General features: G+C 45.1%; 1 protein-coding gene across 3 annotated transcripts in view; it reads right to left on the minus strand.

Annotated features, from left to right (window-relative positions):
* GNAO1 (G protein subunit alpha o1) overlaps nt 1-21,010 on the minus strand; it is a 362,264-nt gene that overhangs the window by 32,720 nt on the left and 308,534 nt on the right. The window contains exon 8 of one of the 3 annotated variants that reach the window (XR_012647482.1): nt 19,944-20,182. The exons of 1 other annotated variant lie outside the window; for it this stretch is intronic. Coding sequence is in view for 1 of the 2 variants with exons in the window: in XM_075008784.1 (XP_074864885.1) it covers nt 19,995-20,182 (188 nt within the window). In the remaining variant the exon portion in view is untranslated. Of the gene's footprint in view, nt 1-5,117; nt 20,183-21,010 lie in introns of those variants that run through there. One more of the 3 variants, XM_075008784.1, reaches the window with a different exon arrangement.

A 21,010-nucleotide genomic window follows, 5' to 3' on the forward strand; every position in this document is an offset into this window, starting at 1 on the left:
GTAAGTTTTCAGAATGGAGAGAGTTGTCCCCCACAGGTCTGTCCTGGGACCAATCCTGTTCAACCTATATATAAATGATCTGGAAAAAGGGGTAAATAGTAAGGTCGCAAAATTTGCTGATGATACGAAACTGGCCTCATGGATATCTATATCTATATCTATATAATAGAACTGAAGGGACTTTGACAGGTCATCAAGTCAAGTCCCCTGCACTCACAGCAAGCCCCATCACCGTCCCTGACATTTTTTTTTGTTAAATTTAACCTACCCCAAAGCCTTGAAAGGCCCCCCTGCATGACTGAACTCACAACCGTGGATTTACAAGGCCAATTCTCTAACGATTGAGCTATCCCTCTGCAAAACGTTAAGAGCAAGCTAGACTGTGAAGATCCCCCAAAAAAGATCTAATAAAACTATGTGACTGGGCAACAAAATGGAAAATGAATTTTAATATTGATAAATGTCAAGTAATGCACATTGGAAAAAATAATCCCAACTATACATATAAAATGATGCGGGGCTAATTTAGCTATAACCACTGAAGAAAGAGATCTTGGAGTCATTGTGGATAGTTCTTGTCAATATTCTTGTCAGCAAGTTAAAGGAATGTGGATTGGATAAATGGATGGTAAGATGGATAGAGCTGGCTTGAAGGCTGGGCCCAGCGGGTAGTGATCAACGGCTCGATGTCAGGATGGTGGTTGGTTTCTAGTGGTGTGCCCCAAGGTTCGGTTCTGGGTCCTGTTCTGTTCAACATATTTATCAATGACCTGGATGAGGAGTTGGACTGCACCCTCAGCAAGCTTGCAAATGACACTAAGCTTGGGGAGAGGTAGATATGCTGGAGGGTAGGGAGAGGGTCCAGAGTGACTTAGACAAATTGGAAGACTGAGCTGCAAAAAATCTGATGAGGTTCAGTAAGGGCAAGTGCAGAGTCCTGCACTTGGGCCAGAAGAATCCCAAGCATTGTTACAAGCTGGGGTCCGGCTGGCTCAGTAGTAGTTCTGCAGAAAAGGACCTGGGAGTTGTAGTGAACAAGAAGCTGGACATGAGTCAACAGTGTGCCATTGTAACCAAGAAGGCTAATGGCATATTAGGTTGCATGAAGAGGAGCGTTGCCAGTAGATCCAGAGAAGTGATTATTCCTCTTTATTCAGTTTTGGTGAGGCCGCATCTGGAGTACTGTGTCCAGTTCTGGGCCCCAAATTATAGGAAGAATGTGGATACGCTGGAGAGGGTCCAGCGGAGGGTGACCAAAATAATAAGGGGGCTGGAGCATATGACCTATGAAGAAAGGTTGAAGGAATTGGGACTGTTTAGTCTGCAGAAGAGAAGACTGAGGGGGGACTTGATAACAGCCTTCAACTTCCTGAAGGGAGGTTGCAAAGAGGCTGTTCACAGTGGTCATGGATGGCAGAACATGGAACAATGGTCTCAAGTTGTGGTTGGGAAGGTCCAGGTTGAACATTAGGAAAAACTTCTCCACTAGGAGGGTGGTGAAGCACTGGAATGGTCTACTCAGGGAAGTAGTGGAGTCTCAATCCCTGGAGGTGTGTAAGTCTCGCCTTGATAAAGCCCTGGCTGGGCTGATCTGATGGGTTTGGTCCTGCCTAGGTCAGGGGGCTGGACTTGATGGCTTTTTTAGGTCTCTTCCAGCTCTATCGTTCTATGATTCTATGATTCTCTGAAAACATCCACTCAATGTGCTGCAGCAGTCAAAAAAGCAAATAGAATGCTAGGAATCATGAAAAAGGCACGGAGAATAAGGCTGAGAATATCTTATTGCCTCTATATGAAGCCATATCCATATAAATCCACCCACATCTTGAATATTGCGTACAGATGTGGTCGCCTCATCTCAAAAAAGATATCTTGGCATTGGAGAATATTCAGAAAAGGGCAACAAAACTGATGAGGGAGTTGGAACAGGTGCCATATGAAGAGAGATTAAAAAGACTGGGACTTTTCATCTTAGAAAAGAGAAGACTAAGGGTGATAGAGGTCTATAAAATCATGACTGGTGTGGAAAAAGTGAATAAGGAAAGTTATTTTCTTGTTTCCATAACAATAAAACAAGAGGTCACCCAACGACATTAATGGGTCGCTGGCTTAAGACTAACAAAAGGATGTTTTTCTTCACATAGTGCGCAGTAGGCCAGTGGCTCTCCTTGCCAGGATTTATGAAAGAACTAGATAAGTTCATTGACGTTTGGTCCATCAATGGCTGTTAGCCAGGCTGGGTAGGAATGGTGTCCCTAGACTGTCTTTGTCAGAGGCTGGAAATGGATGTCAGGAGAGGGATTGCTTTGGTGATTCCCTGTTCTGTTCACTGCCTCAGGGGCATCTGGCATTGGCCTCTGTTGGAAGACAGGAGACTGGCCCTTTGGTCTGACCCAGTATGGCCATTCTTATGTTCTTATGGATAACTTGGTAGGTTTCTAACAAAGACCAAATGCAAATGCACAAATGCAGAGCAGTTATTTTTCCACACTCAAACAAACAATAAAAAAGTCCATATCTGGAAAAAAAGAACAAACATATGGCACACCTTCCTGGAATCCGCTTCAAACTGCTCCTCACTTTATTGGTTTCTTCAGGTTTCCATAACAATGTGTCATATTTGCGCCCCATCTGGAACCCCCATTTGTTTAGGGGATATCATCCAGGGAGGAAAACTAGATGAGGCAAGATACACTTTTGGAGGGAGTTAATTATGCCCTTGAATGAAAATGAAATCATTGAGGCTGTGTCTACATGTGCCCCTTCCTTTCAAAAGGGGCATGTTAATCAGCAGGTTTGAAAGATGCTAATGAGGTGCTGCAGTGAATATGCAGCGCCTCATTAGCATAATGGTGGCCGCAGAGATTCGAAAGTGCGGCTTTTCGAATCACGTGCCGCCCGTGGAGACAAGACCTTCCGAAAGGAGAACCCCGGTTTTCGAAAGCCCTTCTTCCGATCACCAGATAAGAAGAAGGGCTTTCGAAAACTGGGGGGGGGTCCTTTTGGAAGGTCCTGTCTCCACAGGTGGCAAGCGATTCGAAAAGCCGCACTTTCGAATTGCCGCGGCCGCCATTATGCTAATGAGGCACTGCATATTCATTGCAGCACCCCATTAACATCTTTTGAACCTGCTCATTAACATGCCCCTTTCGAAAGGAAGGGGCACGTGTAGACACAGGATGAGTGAAAATGACACGATCATTGTCTTTATGTCTTCTGGAAATTGTAAATGATCTTGGTCTAAATTCACAAAACAGATGCATGTGCTATTTTTAAAGGAGAGACATAGCCTACCTGCTTGTTGTATGGTGGGAAATGCTCTGATTTACTGAAATTGAAATAAAGTTAGATAGATACCTGTTCAACACCCTGGAGACCATTTCATTTCTGTGGCTGCAAATACAAATATCCACCATAGAAGTGTGAATCATATTTAGCACAGAATTAAGAGGAATGGGAGAACTCCCACTTGTATTAGGTTCACAAATGAATTATTTAAGAAAAAAATGAAGAGGCTGAGATGAACTGATTACAAGCTAATGACTGCCAACAACATTTATAATACCAGAGCGGTCAGAATAAACATACTATTTACTTGGGAAACAGCCATATTTCTTCCCAACCAACAATGCTGTTATATTTAAATGGAGTTTCATGCACATCGCATGTTGAGTAGCACCAGAGACCACTGCAAGCTTTGTCCAATGGCATAAAATAACCAGAAAACCACACAGAAAATAGAAGAACGTAACTAAATTATAGACCTAAAACCAAAGGTGATTGCACCATGTCCATCGAATTATGATGCCAGAACATCAGCTAACAAATATGCTGCTTTCTGAATGACACTGGCTTATAATAACTTTCTGTTTATTTTATGGGATGAACATGCCATCATCATGAGCTGATAGAACCAATCATGACATGGGGCCCAGGGGGATTATTCAGCCTCTGAATAATCCGACCTCTGAACAAAGCTCAGGTAGTTAAACTTCCCACAGCAACATTTAACTCAGCCACACTGCCCTCAATGTAGCTGAGAACACCACTAGCAGAATTCACAAGGAATGAAAACCACGGTGCATATGTGTATCAGCTGAAGCCTTGTCTACATGTAAACTTATATTGGTTTAATTAAACTAACTTAGTTAAAAGGATGCAAATTCCTTCACGGATACTCAGTTTGGTTTGAGAGCCCTCCATTGGTTTAGCTTCAACCTGTTCTAAAGGAGCTTAAGCTAACCTAAGGTAGGCTCACTCTGAAGTGAAAGAAAATAGTGTTTACACAGGATTTTGCACCAGCTTAAAGACTCAGCTGATGTAAACCAGTTTAAAACAACATTTTGGAGTTAAATCAGTTCAACTGTGCATACAAAAGTCATCATCGTAATACTTACCTCTGCTAGTGCTTTTCATCAGGTGCCTAACAAAGTGTTTAAGACAGGAAGTCAGGATCATTATCTCAATTTTAAAGACAGGAAAACTAAGGCACAGAGCACCAAAGTGATTCGCCTTAGAGCTCTCAGCAAGCCACTGGCAGAACCAGGAACTGAATCATTTATATGCTGAGTTAATACTGGGGCCAACGGTGTTCAAACTATTCTTGTTAATACTGCATTAATATAAGGGTGGGCTTTTTAAATCTAATATACGTGTTTTTTTCAAAATTTTGGGTCATTGTACAAGACAGCAGCTGATACCAGGTTCACCAGATAATTAATATACACAGATACCCCCAAACTCTGACAACAGCTAGTCACACAGGTGCTTATGATTTTACCAACATGACTACATGGTACTGAAATATTTTTGTAAGAAAACAGCCTTGAAGCCTCCCCAGTGTAACTGAAAACAAAACTGAGTTTAACAGAAAAAAGATATACGTTATTTTTAAAAAAAAATACCTTTTGTCAGCATCCTTTTATGGCCCCGTACATCCAAGAGAATGACGATCGGGAAAACATCTGCTGTAGTGTAGTCATGGTTCCATCAGAGTCCTGGCACAGCTGTGTGTGTGTGTGAAAGCGCACAGAACAGGCACAGAGATTGTAAACTCGGAGATTTCTCAGACTTCAAAGGGAGACGCAATAAAACTCTCTCACGCTAGAAAAGAGCTGTCACTTTATTAACATTTTGTAACTAATAAATACATTACTGACAATCAATAAATTATTACAAACACTAACAATCTATTAAACAAACGGACAGTCACTCCCCGTACAAAATTGCAGTTAATACAAGTTGGGCCATTGAACATGCAAGAAAAAATATTCACCAAGGGATTGCCAAAAAAAAAACGGATTCCATATTCCTTAAAAAAACAAAAGAGAGATGAGAGTAAGGGGCGGGGGGCGGGGGCGGGGTTGCAGGAGCTGAAGGACGGTTAAGGGCCTCTATTGCCTGTGAATAGAAATGAATGATTCTAAAAGTTATTTTTCCTCTATGCACTTGGCAGGGAAAGAGGGGGAGGAACACAGCAGGCTTTAACTCAGGCAGGGCCGGGTTATGAGCACAGGCCTAGATGACATGGCGGTGCAGATGGTAAAGAATGAGGGATACATTAGGTAATGAACAAACTCTCCAGTCTAGTAAATGGCCTGTCGTTAAACAACCTGGTTTCTTCCCAAAACTGGCATGAAAGGGGTGGCTTAAAGGACTACCTCTAAAGGAGAGCTAGGGGGAGCTTCTTCTGTGGTGTCTCCAAGCCCCTCAGCCATCTGGCCCTTTGCATCACAGCTGAGTTGTGGGAATAAACCTGTGACTCTCAGACCTGTATCAACTCAGGCCTGCCTACGAAACCCCGGAGCGATGCTCTCCTTGCCTCCATGACCTCGGAGTCCTCTCGGCCCTACATTATTGCCACAGAAGGTGTGCTGTGGGGGACTGTCACTGCCCCCTGGTTTAAAGCACAAAATGGCCAGAAAGACCAGTGTGTTGTCCAGTCTGTCAGTGCCGTCCAGTCAGCGTGGCACTGGAAACGCTGATTAATCTGGTTACCGAGGCAACAGTGACAGTCTCACTGTCATCCCTGGTGGGGACTGTTAGCATCACGCGTCGATCAGGTGTTGGTCATGAACCTACTTCCTAGAGCTCTGCAAGGAAAGAAAAAATTGCACCTTCTTTGACCACCAGCCTCCTCTTCCCATTCCCATGAGCTGTAGTGGCTTTAACCTATGAGCTACACTGCATTCACGCCCTCCCAGCGCCACTTCTCCTTGGCTTTCACACAGTGACATGCTCCACAGTTTGACTGTGGGGACCTACAGAGCTCCCTCCCCATGGCAGGACGGCTCCCTCTCTGGTAGCCACATGAAACAAGGAAGTCAGTAACTTCTCTAGTTCTCTCCTTCAGGCAATGGCGTTGCACTGCCAGCTCCTGCTCCTGTTTCTGACATCTCTCCTGGCAAGATGATGCAGAGGAGGAGATGTCCCTCCTCCAAGAGCCCTCTGACTCATCCCCTGTGTGGGAGCTGCCCATCCTCCTCACTGAATCTCAAGGACATCAGGTGGGTTTTGATGTTCCTGTCTTTGGAGGGTTAACACGCAAGACAAAGGGTAAAAGCCCACCTCCTCTTATTGCAGAGCTCACTCTGAGGGGAAGCTAGGTCAATACGAGCAATCAACCCTTGTGTCAGCTCACGCTCCAGATCCTTACCAAATCTTTCTACCCCCAATACAAGGGCTGGCCAAGAAACTCCTTTCCCACTATGACCACAGCAGTCACAACTGAGAGGTCATAGAACTTCAGGGCAGAGACTCTCACGGCCCTTCTCTTGCTGCTGCTGGGATGTGTCTGCAGCTCTCTGACCTGCCTTCTGCTATTTACCACAGCATGACTGGGTTTCCTTTATAGCACTCAATGGGGGGAAACATACACGGGTCTACTTTTGACAATAAGCACTACTCAGCCTTTAAATTTGCACCCCTAATGTGTCCAAGGGACACGTGCAGGTCTTAGGCATGCAAAATGGAGGCCTCACTATTAGAGGCCACACGTGAGGATGTACTCATGTTTGGGTTGGAGAAGTGACACAGCTTTGTCTCTTTGACATGATCAAGTACAATACAGGCCATTTGCTTCTGAAGGTGGGCTACAATGCTATGCCCGTTCCTGAGGATGCTTTTGCTCAGAGACCCGTTTCATTGCTCGTGTCACTGGCTTGTCGTGACACCTTATCTCCAGAGCCCGAAACTGAATACAAGTCCTCCACTGTCTAGCTACTGGTGCTACCAGTCAGGATGCCATGGCTTAGGCGGTAAAACCCTTATTCTTCTCTCTTCCTAGTTGTTCTGAGGTATCTCACACACATGGGGTAATACAATACCTGTGACAAAACAAGTGCAAGGTAACGCCCCACTTACTTACTAGTAATTTTTGGGTCAGAAAAATCTGATTTTATTGATCTGTTTCCACAAGCCACTTGAATGGAACTAGGCTGATATTTTGTAACGCCACAGACTGGGCCTGGCACTCCAGCGCTGGCCCAGACCGCGACCCCTAGCTGAGAGGCAGGGCCGGCACAATGAATGCTGTTAGGCCTGCGTCCAGATCCTAGAGAAGAAAGAGCAATGTTGTATACAGTAGCCAGGATGGGGCACAGGGAACCAGGTGATCAGGGTAGGGGTGTGGAATTCATAGCACCCTTGGTCTTGCTAAGGATCATTCCATTGTAGCTGGTGGGTGGTAGAAATGATTCCCAGGAAAAGACAAGGAACTCACTTCCCCACTCCACCTTCCGCACCTATCACCATGCAGCCTACTGGAGATGTAACATCACAAGGAGATCCACAGGATGCTCACCTCAGAACTGACTCGGGAGTGTGAAGGAAGGCAGCAGCAGTGGAATGGTGAAATACCATATATCTCAGTTCAACAGTGAGCTAATCCATACGGCAGAGCACAGCGAAAAGGCTTTCTTCCCCTGTAAGCCACGTATTCATGATTTAGTGGAACAGGAGACCCCTCTGGGTAAAAATAAAACCAAGCAGTGAAGGAGGATCAGAGACCTTCTTCAGCAAGCATGTTCCTCTGCCACTCACCAGACCTCTGGCAATGCCAGTAGCCCACTGTTCTCCACGGAACAGTGCTCTCAGACTGGATCCTATCAGTGACTACCTAGGCTTTGGTCAGATTCAGACTCCTGGTTCTGTTGTGTGTTTTTCCTGTGGGTCTCCTGTGTGACAGAACGGGTGTGAAAGTTTGGTTTTCGGAGACTAATCCCAACAATTCAAGGTGCATCTCAACCAGTACTTAAGCAGTAGAACGAGGCAGCTTCCATAAGTGCTGAGTACAAAGAAAAGAACAGGTTGATGCGTCCAGTGGTGACCAATACATCCGAACAGCTGCTGTTTTACTGCTGCTGGGAAGAAGGGGAGAGCCATCTTGAATGGCCACAAAGACAGAACTACTGGCTGAGAATGGGGTGTGTGAGGTGGGGAAAGTGGCTGGCTGCTCTAGGGCACTGGAAAGCCATTGCAAACAAACAGTATCCTTCATTGTACCCCGTCCTGAGGTCCTGCTGCAGGGAGAGAGAAGGAATTTGGGTGAAGATGAACCCATGTAACTTCTGCTGTGGCAGAGCCAATTTAGCGCTGCGTTACACATCACTGTTATGGTTCACATGCTACTTCCTCTTCTGGGATAGATGCCTTGCCATGTCATCCACTGCATTTGAGACATGCACAGTCCCACTAGCAATCTGAAATCCAAGTCACAGTAATCTTTGCACTGGGCACCAGACAGCCCCTTTAATTTAGAACTAGTCTTAGGGAAAAGACTTCGGTTTGGCTCTTCTAGGTTACTAACATGGAGTTGCCTACGTTTGATGAAGGAGCTGGTTGGATGGCGACAAAAATATCACTGCCTAGGAATGAATAGCTCTGCTCGGCTTTACTACAACTTGCACCTGGTGACCGTACTTTTCAATGAGAGTGAAAGCTCCATCTGGTGAGCTCTTGGGCTGCTGGCTTGAACACAGAATTGTCTATTTTCAGAATCACACCCACAGTATAATATCTTGAGCAGGTCCCATGCTAACACCATGGTATCATGTAATGGCAGGAGCTCGGAAATCATAGCTTACAACAGGACGTGTTATTCCCACGTGATAAGTGTCAGAGGGGTAGCCATGTTAGTCTGTGTCCGCAAACATGAGAAGTCCTGTGGCACCTTAGACTAACGGATTTTTTGGAGTATAAGCTTTCGTGGGCAAAGACCCACTTCGTCAGATGCATTGGATATTCATCTGATAATTACTGATGGAAAATGACATGGCGGCCTAAACATGGCCAGCTTTTTCATCTACTCCGGACATGCTTGTACCTCCCTTCTTCAGATCTGGCAGGTCTCCCAGGCACTTGGTCACCTGTGTGTGATGTGGGTGCTGGGCAGGCAGCGCACAAGTGAAATGGATTTGAGTCCTGATCCTGAGAGGTGTTGACCAACCGCTATTCCATGGGCACCAGACCACTCAGGATCATGTCTTGAACAAGTATGTTATATTTATTCTTCTGCACAATTCTTGACCATGCTCACAGCAATCATAGAATCCTAAGGCTGGAAAAGATCTCAGGAGGTCATCGAGTCCAGCCCCCTGCCCAAAGCAGGATCAACCCAATCTAATCATCCCAGCCAGGGCTTTGTGATGCTGGGACTTCAAAACCTCTAGGGATGGAGATTCCACCACCTCTCTTGGTAGCACATTCCAGTGCTTCGCCTCTCTCCTGGTGAAATAGTTTTTCTTAATATCAAGCTACACCTCCTCCTCTGTGCCTTTAGACCATTGCTCCTTGTTCTGCCATCCATCACTACTGAGAATAGCCTCCCTCCAGCCTCTTTAAAGTCACCCTTCAGGAAGCTGAAGGCCGCCATCAAATTGGCCCTCACACATCTCTTCTGCAAACTAAATAAGCCCAGATCCTTCAGCCTCTTCTCATAGGTTATGTGCTCCTGCCTCTAAAAGATTCACCTGCCTGGCACAAACCAAATTATGGTCACATGTACTGTTCTATTTTTATCCATTCAACCTCATTATGAACCAGTTCTGCTTCCTTTGAAGCCAGTGGCAAAGCTTTCATAGATTTCAGTGGTGGGGCTGGTGGCACAACCAGCCCCTTCGTGTGCAATTAGGAATTGCAATGTCTTTGGCAGATCTCACTGGATATTGCTGCTTGTGTGCTTTAACAATGGTCATTTGTTACTGTTTGTGGAATTCTCATGATTTCTAGCAAGTACGCAAATGTAGCTCTTCTGAGGTTCAACCTGCAGTCTTCCCAGTGCAGAACATCAGTGAGAGCACTGTGCTTGGAATGACTACATCACGGATGCGGTAATGGCAGCAAGCTTTTGTCAAAGGTGGAGGCAGATGTGTGTACGTTTGTGAGTCAGTTCTCCAATGCACCTAGATTCTGAAAGGCCGGAGAGTTTACATGGTGAACAAGCACTGTTGATGGGATTTGTCAAAAAAGACAAGAGGCAGATGTGGTGGGAAAACTGTGGGGTCAAGAATCAAGACCTGATTAGAGATCTTCCAGAACAACCTGTGGCCTTCACCAACCCACCTAAAACCTGGATCGAAGCACTCTGTAACACACCCTCATATGGATGCTGCACCTATCCAGTTGGAAAATGAAAGGCAGCCTGAGAGAAGAATGTGGAGAAATCATCCAAACCGTGGCCAGTCTAGTGAATTGCTGCCCTCTCAGATCCTGCTCCAGAGGGAAGCTGTAGAATGGATCATGAATTTGAAAGATGAAAGAATATGAATGGGCAGGAGTTTCAAATGCACTCAGTGCTGGCCTCTTTCTGCTTCCATTGTAGTTACTCAGAATCATACTTGGGGGGTGGGGGAGAGACAACTCCGAAGTTTGCACATTGGCTCCCTAAACCTAGGGTTGTGAGCTCAATCCCTGAGGAGGCTGATTAGGGCAAACAGCTGTCAGGGATGGTGCTTGGTCCTGTTAAGAGGGCAGGGGACTGGACTACATAACCTCCTGAGGTCCCTTCCAGTTCTAGGAGATGTGTATCTCCAAATACTTTATTCTTGGCCAACACAGAGTGCTTTTGGAAACATACAGTCTACATATCTAATTCTAAGCAAAACAGCCTTTCAGGTTTGCCTGATGATTGGAGCAACTAACTGAGAACCAATTGCAAAAATACATTCTTTCACCAGGAGCAACCTTTGAACAGAGCACCTACCCAACTACTATATATTTACACTGATATAAATCAGCAATAACTCTGTTATGAGTCAGACTTGAAGCAGCTGCTAGTGGCAGACCCTGGGCATGGAGTGGTGTGACTACATCAAATGTCTTAATCTTGCAGAATTCTGGCCTCCCTTCTATCACTCACTATTTTCCAAAGTGGCATTTTATGGACTTTGGCCATACTGTCTCTCAAGGTGCAAAAGGGTGCATGCCCTGACCCTGCCTGGAGCCGCTGCAGAGGTTCTTGTGTCACAGAATTGAGTCAGATCTGGGAACTTGACTACACTATGTCTGGAGCAATGCCATCATTCACGGTCCCCCTGGCTGGGGTGACTGCCCACTGCAGAGCATGTGTATTGATGACAATGCCTGTTGCAATCAGTGGAGTTAAACTGGTGTGAAATTAGAGGCAGTAAAAAGAGTTTTGCCACAGACTCCAATGGCAGCATGTAGAGGGCTTATGTGCCACTTCCATGTCACTTTGTAGGGAAGTGTAATTACTATGTAATTGCAGGTTTATTTAAGCAAAGTGTGTATTACCCAAGAAGTTGCTCTACTTAGGCTCTGTAGTACAGAATGTAATTTTCATTTTAGATCCCTTAATGAGAGTAATTTGGAAGACAATAACCAGCTAATTGCTCCCATGTGACTTAGCCTGTAATTATGTAGCACTTTGCCAACATGTAATTAATGAGTTATTACATAGGAAATACATGTGTCACATATCTGGGTATTGCATTAATGAGTTATTACGTAGGTCATGTAAAACACAACTGTACTGAGTGACAACACAGCACAGTCCTCCACCACATCTCCATCCTGGCCCATCCTACTGCCACAGAGCAGCTACCTGGTAAGGCTAGGGCAAAATTCAGCTGTAGCGGAAGTGGACACAGCTCTACTGAAGTCAGAGGCACAACAAGGCTTAATTTGGGGTCCTGTCCCTTTAAACATTTGACCACTGCCCACTTTCATTTCACATTCAGTTTTGCTGCAGAAACAATCAAGTGAGCACAGCAGACAATGATGTTGCTGTCAGCTCTCTTTGTGTCTACAGCCTTCTCCTCTGGTAGGTCCAAATATACCTATGGGCATGAGCTGGTCCAAAGAGGGAAAACTCAGAGGAATGGGACAAAACTAGGCATAATGAATGAATGATGGGGAACCTTCCTAACAGAGAGCTGAGATTGGTGGTGGCTCAAGTTCTTCAAGGAAAGTGGTGGAAGCCCAACCAGCTGATTCATTGGAAACTAGATGGGGCAAAACCTCCAGCAGAGACTGCAGGGAACAAGCCTGCACTGGCACGAGGAAGGATCAGATCACCCAACAGATCTTTACCTTTCTTTGATTCTAGATTAGCCTCCTCAGGCTGCATATAAGAGTGGAGGTGTGAGTTCTGCTTGTGAAAGACAAACTGACTTGTACCCGTTGGCATGGATACGACTATAACTAGCATGGACATTTCCAGTACAGTTCTGTTACTGGTTCTTCTATCGGAGGTCCCGACTCTGCCAGCTATACTCATGGTGAGTAGCTCCCCACTACATGAGTAATCCCACTGAAATCCATGGGATTGTGTGTGTGCAATAAATTACTAGGCATTGTGTATAAGCGTAAGTATTTGGGTGCTTATATCCAAACGCTTGCTCTGTCACGTAGGGTCTTTTGTATATCAGAGAATCATAGAATACTAGGACTGGAAGGGACCTCGAGAGGCCATCGAGTCCAGCCCCCTGCCCCAATGGCAGGACTAAGTACTGTCTAAACCATCCCTGATAGACGTCTATCTAACCTGTTCTTAAATATCTCCAGCAATGGAGATTCCACAACCTTCCTTGGCAATTTATTCCAAGGGTTAAATATGATGAAGCCATGACATGGAGAGACATACCAAGGACTCATAGAAGTACAGAACTGGAAGGGATCCCAATAGGCCACCTAGTCCAGTCCCTGCACTCAGGTTGGGACTATGTAATAACTACATGTTATGAAGAAATGACAGTTAACTTCACACTTGGCTGCATCTAGAATGTAGGCATATGCCAATGCAGCTCTGTTGATTTCAATGGATATATGCTGACTGATTGCAGCAGAGAAATACAACCTGTTACTGAAGACTGGGAAGTCAAGGGCTTCAGACAGTTTTTACTAATGCTGACAGCCACAGGTTTCAACTTCCCGTTTAGCCAGCAGGTGCTGGACCTCTCTCTGGCCTCCCTCATTCCACTCCTTCCCTCAGTCCCCCACCCATCTTCCTCCCTTGACTGCGCCCTGTCCCTGCTCCTCTCCCCACTTCCTGGAGCTTCCTGAATGCTGCAAGTCAGCTGCTTGCAGCACTCTGGAGGCCCGGGGAGGAGTTGATCAGTGGGTAAGAGGCATGGGGGAAGGGTGGCAGAGGGCGGCATGGCTGCCAGCGGGTGCTTGGCACCCACTTATTTTCCCCCATGGGCGCTCTGGTGCTAGGGCACCCATGGGGTTGGCGCCTTTGCTGACAGCCCACTCCAAGATTGCTAATGCAACTCCTGCAGCGTGACACCTTCACAGGGGCCAGTGATGTGTGCTGGGGACATAAAGAGCTTTCCAAATACACTGGCAGAATAAAAACTCATGGCTGGCCATTTCCACATTAGCATCCTAGTGCCGGGAGGTATACACACAGCTGGTTTTCACGCCCTCTTATGAGGTCATACCATTCTCACACCCAAAAGAATGTTGGGTGTGATTTCATGTAACAATGCAATGTACGATGGTGTGTATGGGGGGAGGAAAGGGGGCTCAAAGGATCTGACGATTGACGCATGCAACCTGAGTGCAGGGATTGCCTTATTATGCGACAAGAAGATTTTAGTAAGGCCGGGTACTGCATCTCCTTATTTTTTTTATACACAGTTCAAGCACTGGGCATGAGGTTGGCTGCTTAAGGCAAACCCACCAGAAAGGAACTGGGAGGAAAGAAAATCTATTGATGAGTAATGCCCTGGGACAGATTTTGGAGGCAAAGTCTATAGAAGAAATCACAGTAGTATTTAGCACAGACTTTTTCATCTTCCAAATGCTGTGCAAACATTTGTTAGTGAATCCTGACACATCTTCTGTGAGGCAGATAAGGGTCATAGCCAATTAAATTTGAGAGGCTGAGGCAGGCAGGCTAAGTGATTAGCTCAGAGCCACAGAGGGAGTTGTGGGAACAGAATGCATAGCTCAGCCTACTTGGTCTCTCGCATGTTTGTGTTGAAATGAATTATTATGGCACATAGTGCGCTCTCGCATTTACAGTAGTTTGGTCCAAATTAATTTAAGTCCAACGATTTACTTCACCCTGATGTATTTGAAACTTGAAACCCCATATAGCATCAGCAAGCCTAGAGAGAAGGGAGCAAAGTCTAAGAACAGATGCATGGCTAAAACAGATCCCTCTATCCAGTTAACCTGGAAACAATGAAAGATGCTTGCTGGCTGGTCCTCTGAGAGGCTTTGCAGAGGGTCAAATGCCCAAAGGAGGCTGACTCACTGAGGCATTGTGAATTAAATGTTGGCTAATTCCAAAACCAAAAAGAAAAAGAAAAAAAGATCCCTTCATTTGTGCATGTTTAAAGGTGAGTTTCCCTTGGGCACAAAGGAGCTGATCGGTGAGTGCACAGTGAGATTTCATACCCCGACATGTGACTAATTAGGTCTCCAGCCATGCATGTATGCATATGTTCACACTGTGTACACATTTCTCTGTCTGTGTGCACAGCAGGAATGAAAATGCACAGGTACAAACAAGGGAGAGATCCAAATGGGACCACAATGGGTCAATTGTTTCTCGAGGTAAGTGGCGTATTTTTTTCTACCCCCCAGCTTGCTCTTTTTTAACCCCCCTTTTAAAATCCTTTTGAATACTGTACAGTGTTCATTGCAGACCCCTGTATTAACCAGAGCAAAATCCTGCACTCTTTATTGCTGACTCTCTTGTGCAAATCTCCTGGAGTTCACTTGAAGTTTTGCCTGAGTCAGGACCAGAGGATTCAGCCCCTGGAGATGAATCTGTGCAGATCACATAACACACAGTTTATTTTCTACTCTGTAAAGAACTCCAGGAGAGATTATTCTGACCCCGGACACGGTACCTGAACCCCCCTGAATCTCTGAAGAGCTCTGGAGCAGGCTCTTATTCCAGATAAGAACTCCATTGCCCAGCTCTCCGTTTACAGTAGCGTACACTGGGGGTAAAATGCTCTCAGTCAGATTGGAACGCCTGGCACTCATCTTGCCCAGGTGTAACAGACTGCCCAGGTGTGAAGGCAGTGGAGAATCAGACCCTATCCTTCAGAGCCATCTTAAATAAGAACTCAGATTCAATTATACTAAACAGGATCATACTTTACCCCCAGCAAAAACTAAAAAAGGCCCCAAATTTCTACTGTTACCCAGCAGCTGCGTCTTTTAAAATTCAGTGAAAGCCAAAGCTTTTTCTACCAGCTGTAATGAGATAGGCTTTGATGTGCTGTGCTACCTATGTTTCGCATTGCACTTTGTGCCGAGTAGTTATATATAGGTATGGAGCATACAGAGCATTATATTAGTCTATATTTTTAGATAAATGGATGTTATTTCATAGCTCCGTTATTTAAATTATGAGCATCGCCTTCGCATTAGTCATCAGCATCGGTCCTCAGTGCTATGTACCGAGTGTCATAGTCAGATTTTTGGCCCCGATTTTAGAAAGAAATGAAGTTGCCAAAGGGCAACATTTTACTAGCGATATCCCTCTCATCCTCTCCTGGTAAATCGCCTCTAAGGACCAGAGAGCGGTGATAGTCTTTCCTGGAAGTACTTTCCTCAAGAATTGAAATTTGAGGAGGTGTTGTAATTTATGGGAATAGGAGGGCATTGGGAAATGACTCCACTTAGATGGGATGGGGGACTACTGGCTCTCAAAAGCCTTGAAATGGAAGAGGCGGCTCCAGGTTCCCAGTTCTGTCTTTTTGCACAGGACGGCTAGAAATTGAGCTCATTCGTTATTATCTTGGATTTTATTTGCAGATTCTGCAGGTTTCCTTTTCTCTAGTAGAACCTCACTGAAATCAGCGATATACACCTAAGAAGACAGGATGACCTGTGTGTTTTGGTGGGCTTAGCTTGGTCCCATCTGGCCTTAAACTCTCTGAAGCGTCCCCGTAGTGGATTTTTTTTCGCCCTGCCCACTATGGCCCCAAACCTGCGCCCACTTGCTTAAATTTACGGCCCTGAGTAGTTCCACTGATTTTACAGGAGATATCACAGGCCATGATTCTGCAAAGTCTTAAACAAGGATCTACTCTGTGATTCCTCCAACCGAGATTCAGAGTTTGGAGCGAGAATACTAAACACACTGACTGATTTTCCATGAATGCCGCTGTCCCCTAGGGAGCTACTTGGAAGTTCAGGGTGAATGCTGATAGTCTACTGCAGATGGGGAGAAAGAAGGCTTCATTCTTTGGCAGTGAAATACAAGGGACAATACTAGAATGGAACCACTCCTGGTGCTATTGCAGATACCTCCTCTCAGACAGTGACATATGAATATACAATAATAGATATGCTTCTGTAGGTTCACTACTACCCTGCTTTTATAAGAAGATGACAGTTGGTTAATTTCTTGCAGCTGGAGGATACTACCAAGTGAAACTATCTGTTTACTTTTAGTACCATGAATATCCTATGGGCATTTTTTTGTTCTCCTGGAAGATCCAAATATTCCCAGACTGAGAGTCTTCTCCAGTCGTCCTGGTATCACTCTTCTCCTCATGCCACCTTCCTGTCAACTCAGCCACACCTGTCACTTTACATGCCTGTTCCAACACCAGCTCCCTGCTCCCTCACAGTCCCCTCCTGTCATCCTTGTTTCTTTCACTAATTCTCACATGCTGAACTGAAGCAGGGTCAGTCAAGTGTGGGCCTGGGCACACAAGCTGTACGAAAGTCCAGAGTGTTTCATGCCAGGCCCCACAACGAGAACTCTAGACCTGCCAAGACTCGTTGCATTCATATGTCTTTCTCTGCTGTGGCATTCATTGTAGCACGTAGCTGTAATCTACATTATGAATGTCTCCAAAAGTAGGGTGTAATTGGGTCAGGTGGACAACTGAACATTGAGATCTTCCGAAATAATATAGGGTTGATCAGGTTTGTGCTTTTAAGGAACTAGTCAGGCATTCTATAGTTAGTGTAACCGGAGAGGGAAAAGATTATTTAAAAAGCTGTGAAAAATATTTTGATGGTGTCCTGTTCAGCCGATCAGTCATTAACTCTGCATAAAGACCAGTGTGAGCTCACTGGACCATAATCCCATCCAGAGACATCATGGGACAGTTCACATAGACCAGGATCATGGACAGGCCAATGGGTACACATGCAAAATATACTTAAGTCTCAGCAAGGTCCTCCCTGCCCTCTCCTAGGAGCCAATAAGACTGGCCCGAGCACAGTGGGTCCCACAGGTGCCCTCTGCACACAGCCACCACTAAAGCATCCCGAAGCAGCTTGAACCCTGCCTCTTCCCCTCAGAGTCCTGAACCACCACAGCAGAAGCCTGCCTGATCTCCTCCTGAAGGTACAGCCATGACCTCAGCTGTACAACATCAGCAAACACCCCAGCACTACACCATCCTGCACTTCAACAAGCTGGCGGTGTACTACTACCACTCATCTGCTTTCCCCTCAGTGCACTCAGCCTGTGATCATCCCAGCACCTTTTCCTCCCCCTCCACTCTTGCATGCCTGATTCTTCACACTTTTCACCCCCACACCTCTGCCCCTCCTTCTCTCCATCTGGTCCTGCTCTCACCTTTCCTTCCTGCTCCATCACACTGAGCACGGTAACACCCAACTCCCACGTCCCGCAGAAAACTGCATTTGCGTAACAATAACCCATCACACTGTCTACGTAGTTAAAACGTTACACCGGACCTATCATGTCCATGTAGAGGTGCGTGACGTCAGCCTCATGCAGAATCCCAGAGGTGACTACTACTGACCTGTGCAACAACTTGAATCCATATTTCAACTTTGTCACTGACGGTTATGGACCAAGCTCAGTCCTGGGGTCTGAACACCAAAACTGCGTCAGAGTTACATCAAAGCATCCAAAATTACCTCCTTTGGCCCGACACTAATTTCAGCCCTGAGAGCTACCAGAAGTGACAGTGACTTCCAAGGGGAAGTGAATACTCGACCTTACACCTTTTAAGCTGAAAGAACCAATCAAAGGGAGGTGTCCATCAGCCAACTGGAAAAAGCAATAGAGAATCTCTTCTGAAGAACTGCTAGTTGCTTCACAAGTAGCTGCATATTATTTTTTTTTCTAATTCAAAGCCCAACACTGAGAAAAATTAAAAGATATTCCAGGCAAATCTGTAAATGGTGTGTCACAACTTCTCCATATTAGTCTTCTACTGGCCTAAGCCCTTCGGCCATTGGCCTAAGTTACAGAAGCCCCTCAGATGTACTGCCTCATTGCCAGCCCCACCTCAGAGCCCTCACCCCCAGTCAGAGCCCTCATGCCCTTCAATACTCACCCTCTTGCCTCAGCCTGCAACTCTTTCCCACACACTGCACCCCTCATTTTTGGTCCCACCGTGGAGACTATGGAGCCCCACAAAATCTAATAGTCCCCGGCTGCCCAAAGAGTTAATGTGGCTCTGCTTTGGAGAACATGAATTTGTACACACACACACACACACACACACAAAATGTTCCCTTTGCATTGAAGAGCAAACATTCACCTGTAGCTGTGGTGGAACCTACCACATGTTCAAGAGCACCCAACTACTCTGAGGGACCTATAGAATGAGGCTGCCGCCGATACACAGACACTCCCTCTTGTTCTCTCTCTCTCTCCTGTCTGGAACTATGGTCTTACTCCATTAGCTAGGTTAGGAAACATTCACTACTAAAACGGTTGCGCAGAACAATTCTTGCCATTACAGTCCCATTTCATTCCTGTTAACGCAAATGTCCAGAAACCACTCACTTACAGTACAGTAGCGCTATCCTATCAAGCGAAGAGAATAAGAAGAGATTTTGAGTCACGAAAGTGTTATTCAAAAATGCTAGAGAAATAGTTTCAATATTAATTTTGAAATCTTGAGGTAAAACTGTTACTGGTAACAAATGCCTTAAGATAACGCTTAGTAACTTCTGATACCACGTCTTTCTTAGGAAAAGACACCAGCAAACCTTATTCTGTCTGTTTTAGTCATTCAATAGGTGCTCACCCTGCCCAGCCCGCACAATTGCCAAACTCCACCGAGCCTGACCTTTTCAACTTTGGGACAGAAACTGGAGTCACAATCTACTTCCAAGTTGTATCCAGAGTTTCCGCAACGAATGAAAGAAAAAATAAGGATTAAAAACATCCCTCAAATTTATGAAAAAACTGTGGTTTTGACATCAAATAATTTTAAGGCTTTGAAAAATTGAGTTTTGTTTTTAAAATGAGCCTCTTTTGGTCGCTGAAATACATTTTTGGGGCTCTCCTAGTCCCTGCTACAGTATCCTGAATACTGGTTATCAACTGTAAAACTGAATGGTGGAAAGAGACATAGAAAGGGTTAAGAAAAAAGGAGGAGGAGGAGGGATTGATATTTAGGGGAAAGCAGAATTTTCTGCAGAGGTTCTTTGGAAGCAGGAGGGGAGGGATTTATGTAATTTCTTCTTTATCTTCATCTTGCAGGAGAAGAAGAAAAAAAAAAGAGAAATCTTTCAACCTGACTGGGAGAGTGTTTCCTGGAGCGCATGGGAATAGCAGCGGGAAGGGTTTAGTAGAGTCCGCATCCACGCAGGTTGTTGGCGATGATGACATCCGTAACAGCATCAAAGACAAACTGGATGTTATTGGTGTCCGTGGCACAGGTGATGTGCGTGTAGATCTCCTTGTTGGGGGACTTGTTTTTGCTCTCATACTGAGATTGGATGTAGGCCACCGCCTCAGTGAAAGAGTTAGGACCTGTAAGAGAAGCCAAGAAGAAAGGAAAGCATGCATTAAATAAGCCCCAAACACAGGGCCCAAATCTGCTTCAACTGACAGTGGGAATTTAGCAGTGTTATAGCAGCGTTCTAACATGGCTAGTTCTTATTGGGCACCATGAACAATCAGCTCTGGCTCTGACCTACCTCTCACTTGCAAGAAAGAAGGTCACAGAGTTATGCTAATATAAAATTAGCATGGGAGCCGATGCTTTCCTGACTGGGAATGTCTTCCATCTTGTGACCCCAATTACATTTTCTTTCTGGATTACTGGTACCTTGTTATGATAGTGAACGAAGGTGCAATGGACAGCATAGGGGCAGTTAGGGACAATGCAGACTAAAATCATTTCAAGAGGGAAGAAGAAGGAATGCTAAATAATCCTGTTGAAACGGGTGAGTGCCCAGAAGGTCATCCAACTGGCCAACGTTTCCCAAATTTTGATTTGTTGACAAAATTTTTCATTGGAATTTCCCATTTCAAAGCCAGGATGAGTTCTTTGCAAAAGTGTTCAAAATTTCTCTGAAAAAATGTCATTCACGTTTAAAATGTCTACGTAAAAAATGGATGAATGTTCTTCCACAAATTTCCCATTTTTCAATCAGTTCTAGAAATAATTCTTAATCTCTGCAGTGACATCTGCTCGGGATTGCGTCAAATAAATCACAATGGTTTATACCTCTTCCCTAGCCAAATGTCTATGCCAAAAGCTTATCATTTGCTTATACTGATTTCATTTTTAAATAGAAGCAGACACATGCAAAAAAAACCCCAAAACTTCTTTTTTCATTTTTTGCTGGCCAAACT

This window comes from Carettochelys insculpta, chromosome 14, assembly GCF_033958435.1.
Source record: "Carettochelys insculpta isolate YL-2023 chromosome 14, ASM3395843v1, whole genome shotgun sequence".
In the NCBI taxonomy this organism is placed as follows: Eukaryota; Metazoa; Chordata; order Testudines; family Carettochelyidae; genus Carettochelys; species Carettochelys insculpta.